The sequence below is a fragment of the Daktulosphaira vitifoliae genome, unplaced genomic scaffold, assembly GCF_025091365.1.
Source record: "Daktulosphaira vitifoliae isolate Bord-2020 unplaced genomic scaffold, ASM2509136v1 Scaffold_1, whole genome shotgun sequence".
Classification (NCBI taxonomy): domain Eukaryota; kingdom Metazoa; phylum Arthropoda; class Insecta; order Hemiptera; family Phylloxeridae; genus Daktulosphaira; species Daktulosphaira vitifoliae.
In genome coordinates, this window is record NW_026099572.1 from 74,428,213 (window position 1) to 74,435,676 (window position 7,464).

At 24.8% G+C, this 7,464-nt stretch overlaps 1 protein-coding gene across 3 annotated transcripts in view; it reads right to left on the minus strand.

The window, feature by feature from the left end:
- Window positions 1–968: 968 nt before the first annotated feature.
- Window positions 969–7,464, minus strand: part of LOC126897822 (high affinity cAMP-specific and IBMX-insensitive 3',5'-cyclic phosphodiesterase 8-like) — a 105,033-nt gene continuing 98,537 nt past the window's right edge. For all 3 annotated transcript variants that reach the window (XM_050671729.1, XM_050671721.1, XM_050671713.1), the window contains exons 15-20: window positions 6,563–6,841; window positions 3,095–3,222; window positions 2,887–3,038; window positions 2,547–2,711; window positions 2,297–2,426; window positions 969–2,100 (exon numbers count right to left, since the gene is read on the minus strand). In XM_050671729.1, the coding sequence (XP_050527686.1) occupies window positions 1,940–2,100; window positions 2,297–2,426; window positions 2,547–2,711; window positions 2,887–3,038; window positions 3,095–3,222; window positions 6,563–6,841 (1,015 nt within the window). In that variant the 3' untranslated portion in view covers window positions 969–1,939. The remainder of the gene's footprint in view (window positions 2,101–2,296; window positions 2,427–2,546; window positions 2,712–2,886; window positions 3,039–3,094; window positions 3,223–6,562; window positions 6,842–7,464) is intronic.

Consider the following 7,464-nt stretch of genomic DNA (forward strand, 5'->3'; position numbering starts at 1 on the left):
TCAACGTACGAGAAAAAATTATTAATAAACTAAATTATTTTTTGAGAAAATATGTCAGCAAAAATTATTTTTATAAGCGGTTTATATTAATATTTGTTATATTATATATAACATAATATTTTTAGTTATAATCTGAGTTCGTATTTTAATTTAAAATCTAAAATGCTATTAAAATACATAAATATGATTTGACCGTTTCTATATATGTCATTTATAAAGACTAATAATTAATTTTTGATTATTTTTTAAGACTTATGTCATAACAAATAAACAATAATTATAATTTTCTAACAATAAAATCATTTTTGGATATTCTGTAATTTTTTATTTTCATTTTAAAAGTAATAAAACTTTAGTTGTATCATACTGTAAATACTTTTAAAGTAATATTATTTTAATTCGAATTTAAACATGTGTTATATTTATTAAATGAAATAGTATTAGAAACAATTTAAATGAAAATTACAATTTCTTAAAAACAGTTACTTTATTAGTATAGTTTATATACATAATAACAGAGTATACATAAATTTGAAGACTTAATAGTAGTGTTAAGTACATTTTTTAATTAAAAAAAAAATTAAATAAACACGTATAAAAATTAAAATTATAATTATAATTTATTATAATAATAAAATAATTTAAATATTATTCCCAGTACAAAAATCAGAATAAATGTTAATTGAGTTTGTCCAATCAGCAATTTCATAAATATGAAATTTACTTATTATTATTATCTCTAAAAAATTCAAGATATTATTTCTCTTTTTTAATGTTAACATGTTATCAATTTTTCCTTTGGTGTAATTATATTCAATTACCATTAATTTAAAACATTTAATTCATAAAATGTATTTTATAAGAATTTTAGGTAAATTGTATTATATAATCTTATTTTTTTACATTAATTAATTAATTTCATTAAATTTTAAACTTTTATAAACTTGAAGCATAAATATAAAATTGTTTTTATAGAAGGTAACTATTAAAATAAAATAATATGGTATATGTTAATTTGTATAGTTCTCGAATTTGTAAATCAGTACAATGATATTTAAGGCGCAATGGCAAAAAAAATACATATAAATATACAAGTTGCCTAACAAGAAATATAATTTTGTAAGAAATATAGACATTATTTATCAGCAGAAATTTAAACACTACAAATTATCTTTAAGTACCTTAATCATTGCAGTACGTTTTATAAAAGAGCATAATATTTATATTCTTATTAACTTATTCAAATACAAACTATTTTAATCAAAACAGAGGTTTGTCCCATATCCCTTTAAAATTTGGGATTCACTTACTTTGCCTAAACTTGCATAATAAATAGTTAAATTTACTATACCTAATGGTAACAAGTACAATAAATCATTTACTATTTACTATATATATATATACGATAAATCATTTAATAACTTTATGATGACTTTAACAAAGAATTAAAACATAAATAATAAATTAATGTTTAACTATGATAACAAGACTATTTAAAAGTTCATAATTCGATGAAGATTATAATACAACTGATAGTTATTAAAAAGCACTCGAAAAAATCACAAACGAGATCCAACACTCAATTATAATATATTATTAAACATAATAACATTAAAGATAGTGTCGTTTACCAAAGAACAACAATATGTCTAAATTCATAAAATTTCACACAAAGATTTGTCATATACTTATAACTATTTTGTCGGTCATGGACAGTTATCCTAATATGGTCATGAATAAACAATACAATAGTATATACACAAAATGCAGTTTTCATTTACAAATATGGACATGACATGTTAATTCTTACATTTCATAGTATAAAATAGTAACTTTGACAAAATGTGTAGATCATTTATCATTAAGTTATATAATTTTAGTTCACAATGTACATATTTAATAATATATGCTTACATTTTTAGGAATAATATAATAAATTTTAATTGTTGCCGTTAGACTCTGGAATTTTTGGTAGTGTTGAATACGTTAGTGACGTTTTACAATTGTCACTTGTACTTATTGTTCCCTTTTCTTCTAAATCTTTCCAGTACTGATAATTAGTCCTCATGTAATACAACATTTCTGGCATGTCAATAAAAGCTAAAATATAATCATCATAGATTAAAATAGATGAAATGTACTATAACTGATTTTATTAATAATTATTTCCATTAAAATAATAATAATAGGAATAATTTTGAAATTAATTTAAAATTTTTATAAATAACTATGTTTTATTTTTACAACTTTGAATGATATAATTTCAATAAATAATTTGAAGAACACAATTTCTCACCGTCCCATGTTTCAAACATATCGTTGATAATATAATCCATAAATCCTATTTGCGATTTTGGAATGGAGCAAGTTGCTCTATCAAACATTGGCATCACGACTGGCAAGTGATTAATTTTTTCTTCGTCGGTCTAAATATTTTAAACATATGTTGTTTCATTATATACTTATATTTATATATCTATAAACCAATTAGCTTAAATAAATTGTATTGTTTATTACTATGATACTTAATGTGTTATGTGATGTACCTGATTGAAATATTCTTCAGCAATACGTTTTGCCCATTCTACACATAGTTTAAGCGGTCTGGTTGGATTAGAGACATCTGCACATTTGATTAACATTCTTTTTACAAGATTCACTTCTTCCGCACTAGTTGGTTGAATTATTTCTGGACCGACTTCACTGGGTGTCTATTAATATTATTGTTACCATTAAATTCTAATAGAAATTGCGAAATTTAAGATTCAAATAAAGTGTTTTTTTTTTTAATTACAAATGCTTTATTCACCCTCACCCCGCCATCAAAAACACATTCTTTCGTGGTTATCTTATTTTAATGATAATAAAAATGTCAGTGAAACTCACTAATCCATCAGCTGGCACATCATCTTGTTGTGTCGGTTTGTTGCAAACACTAACAAATTTAGCCAAGTGTTCAAAGTGCTTTGTCATTTCAGTAGCTAATATCATGTCAATAATGTTTTGTCTTACAACTTTGTAGGTGTCTTTTTCTAAACCTAAAGGAATTTTTTACTTCACAAAAAATCAAAAAAATTTTAAAATATGCAATTACCTTTAAATATGTTCACCCGATCATCTTTGATTGTAAGTTTAAATGTTAAAGCTGCATGATGAGACTCTAAAACACTTATATCGTTATATAGGAGTGCAAGGTCATTTTGAGAGTTACACAGAAAAGCGCTAAAAATTTCACAAAAAGTATTGATTAGAACGACTTTAATTGAAAACCGAAAATAATATAAATAGATTAGTTAATATTTGTAAAAACAATTTTTCAGTTAGTATTAAAATAACAATAAATCACTTATTTTATACGTCCTCCAAAAGTTTCAGGCAAAACAGTTAATTTTTAACAACGGTAGAAATTGACTAGCTAAAAAGATAGAGTTAAGTTAAAAAGTTAGTTTTTTTTTTAAGCTTATCTAGTTTAATTTTTCGTTGAAATAATATAACATTTTCAATTAATTATATAACAATCATCGAGCTGAATTTAATAATGTCATAGAAATTTTTAACTTAATTTTTGGTTGTATATGTGTTTTTAAATAAAAATAATCCAATAAATACTTAAATTTGTGATTTACGTTTCTTGAATATATATTATTATAATAAGATAGATTGGCATAAATATGCGTAATATTGATGTAATAGATAAATTATTTTTATCGCATAATAATATTACTATTATGTGATAAAATTAATTATTGCCAAGGTCACTCATATATTATCTTATTCCAGGATTTTTTTCAGATAGCTTAAATAGTGTGTTGTATTTATTTGCATTTTATATTTAAAGTTTATAACAAATATTTATCATTTCTGCTAGAATAAAGCTAGAGTAAATTGACTTTTCTCCTATATTAAATAATATATTTGTATAATAATAAATATAATTCTTTGAATTTTTTCAGGAGAGGACAGGGAATGATTTTTGAACTTGTTGGTTTTATATTCACTATACAACCTATAGTTGTACTAGTGTTACTCGTAAATTAAGAAATTAAAAAGAAAAATAAATATGCTTTTGCGATCCTCAAACTAATTTAAACATTATATAAACTTTTCTAATCTGAGTTAGGTTAATAGTATTTTTCGCTTTAACTTCTAACTTATTTCTATTTAAATTAACTTAGCTTGAGTTAATTGTTTTCATTAACTTGTCCATCAATAATTTTTTTAGTAAACTAATGCTATAGAATTATTTAGCTAAATATGGGAATTGTCCTTTATATAGCCTACTGGAATATACACGACGAGAGTATAATTATTTTGTTCTCACTATCTAAGACTAGCACGCTGCATAATATAAATAAGCTTCTTAATACGGAGAGCGCTCATTTAGTGGCCGTTTATTTAAAAGTATGTTTTATTAATTTTTGTTGACGTTTATGTATATAGTGTTATTAAATCATATTATTATGCAGTATAAGCTTTCATAAAGTAAATAAGTAATAAATATAAGATACCAAATAATATAAAATCTTCTCTTGTTTTTATATAATAAAAATAAAATAAATTTCGAATAAATGTGGGAAATTGACACAAATGCAGTTTTACACACAGACCATTTAAAAAAAAAATGTTTAATTCATATGTTTTTTTACACTGATTATGAATATACAAAAATAAAAAATGGGTTAACGATAGTTAAAAAGTTTTATTTCTTTAAAGTTTACATATAACGCTGTTATCAAGCCATGCGCACGTTATTACTTTGCTCATTTAAACGACTTTTTACTAAGTTTTTATACATTTAATTTATAAGTTATAAACAATATAAATAAACTAATAATATTTGTCTAGCTTGTGAAAAGTAATAGACACAATTCAAGTCATGAGCACTTCATTAATATTCTTCTATAAGTAGCTTTTGTCAACGATTTTTAAAAAGAAAATGCTCAAATTGAAAGAACCTGACTGTGAATCTGGAATGTTGGGAAAGATTAAGGCAACCCCCAATCCCTCCGTTTTTATCTTTAAGTTCATTTTTCGGTATTTTACATAATAATGTGTACTTTGCAATCAAATATTATCAGAACAAATTTTGGGGTCAGATCAGGTGATTGAATCGAGCTCCTTTGAAACTCTCATTAGATAGGGGCACACTCCAGCAAACCCACAAAGGAAAGTCCAAACCACCACATTAAATGGCAATAGTTTTATCAAAATTCCGTTAGTAGTGCATTGAAGTATTTAAATCTGTTTCTTTCCCCGAACCAATAACATTATTATGTTAATGTTAATAATAATATAATATATTATTATAACAATATTATTAATATTATACTTCGCAATGCTTACAAAAGGACCAATGATTCTGGTAGGAATATACCGCTAGGCCAGGCACGATAAATGTAAATAAAATAATTATAAAAAAAAAAAAATAAGATGAAAACAAAATACTTAGTTGCATTTACAATTATACATCATAATAACCGACTAATTCTTATTCAGCACAATAGATAGACGAACTTAATAATCATTAAAAACTATCTTTAATAACAATGATATTAGTGAAAACTGCATAAACTCAAATAAAATGTAAATAGAATTGGCATGCTTAAACCAAAATCATATTCTACTAAAAAATATGTGCGTGAAACAAAATTTCAGGGTACTTTTGAAATGTCTTTGGGTAGGCACGGTAAAATGTTTAGATTTTAAATCGAAAAACGATGGCAGTAATGAACGTTCTTGATAAAAATTTTTACCCCTTACGGTGTGTTAAAACATTTTTTCTTATCTTCACAAATAATTTTTTCAAAATAACATCATCGAGTTCTTTCATTTAATAAAAAAAAAAAGAAAATCTGACATTGTTTCAATTTTTCAAGCATTGACTAATTTTTCAATAACAAAGTAATTTGAAAACATTAAAGTACTATAATTTTTTAATTATTGTTGATCCATATTTTATTTTTGCATATTTGTTATCAGTGTAAAAAACAAATCGATGAAAAAAAATCATCTTGGAGCTAAATTGTATTTATGCCGGAAAATTAAAAAAAAAATTGAATTTCATTTTACATTATTTATAGATGCAAATTTAATATATCTCTATTTAACAAATTATTTGTAAGCACTGGTGTAAGGGGGGAGGGGAGTTTTGGGGATTGAAACCCCCCAAAAAATTTATAAGCTAAGCGACAATTTTGGACGATAAACAATAAGTAATAACAATAAAAAAGATCATATCATACTATAAATATTTCCACAATTAAGTAATCGTAAACAGGAATTTTTGTGAGCGAACAATATGGGCAGTGTCACATCTAATTTTCTTTAAATTTCAAAAAAAAACCAACATTTAATTTTTGTGTACGCCACTGGCCATATCAAATAGGAAATACTATCAATTATACATTTTAAACACATAAACAGTTTCTATGTCTTAACTTATACCTTAGTGCTTAGGTACGGTGGTTCTATATTTTTACGCTAAACTATTCTCTCTTTTAATTTTTTGGAGATTGGTAATCTAAAGCCAGAGTAATAAATTATTATTTTTTCTATGTTTTACCTTGATTTTCCAGGATGATCTATATCATGAGTTATAGCTGCAATTAAACAACACGCTTCGTCTAGTTGATCCAAAAGCCGTTTAATTCTATCTTTCTCCAAAAACATAGCTGTTGCTTGTAGTACGTCTGCAGCGTGAGTCGAATTATGGTAACTATTTTTAGAGTGATAATGACCTTCTACAACTGTTAACCATCCGTGAAGAACACGTTCATCACACCCTAAAGTTTTGTGAACTTCAAAGTGTGTCAATAAATTCATTCCTAAATGAACCAATGGTCTGAAATACAAAAATTTTATTTACATATTTTAATATCATTTACCGTCAGAGTTATAAGGATAAATATGTAAAAACATTTTCTGTATAAAATACAGAAATTATTAACACTAACAAAGGTTACTGTTTACTTAACTAAACTCTAATTTATAAAGTCATTGCCGCCTAAATGCAAAAGGGAGGATATTTGTTAAACTGATCATTCAGACATCGCCATGATACTGATTTCAAGCTTTGCTTTCACTATAAGCTCCAGAATAAGTAAGCTCATGGAAATTATTAAAGCGGTATTTACAAAATCCTCGCCGTTACCAAAATGGAAGACACGGAACACTTATTTACAAATCAATATGAGTAATTTTTTAATGTAGTAAATAATGAGTTCTATTGAAGTAAAGCGTCAGAAAACATCTTGATCATTTAATATTAATCATAATTAAAAAAAATTAAATTTTAGCTTCGATGCGAAGCTGAGAAGGTATTGGTTTTACTAAGATGTGTTTTTTTTTTTTTGTGTCTGTTACCACTTTTTCTCAGCTCTCACCGAACCGATTTCTTTCAATGATACGTCAAAAGATCACAAATCGTATCTAGTCGAAGACATTACCCTTAAAAATTGAAAAAAA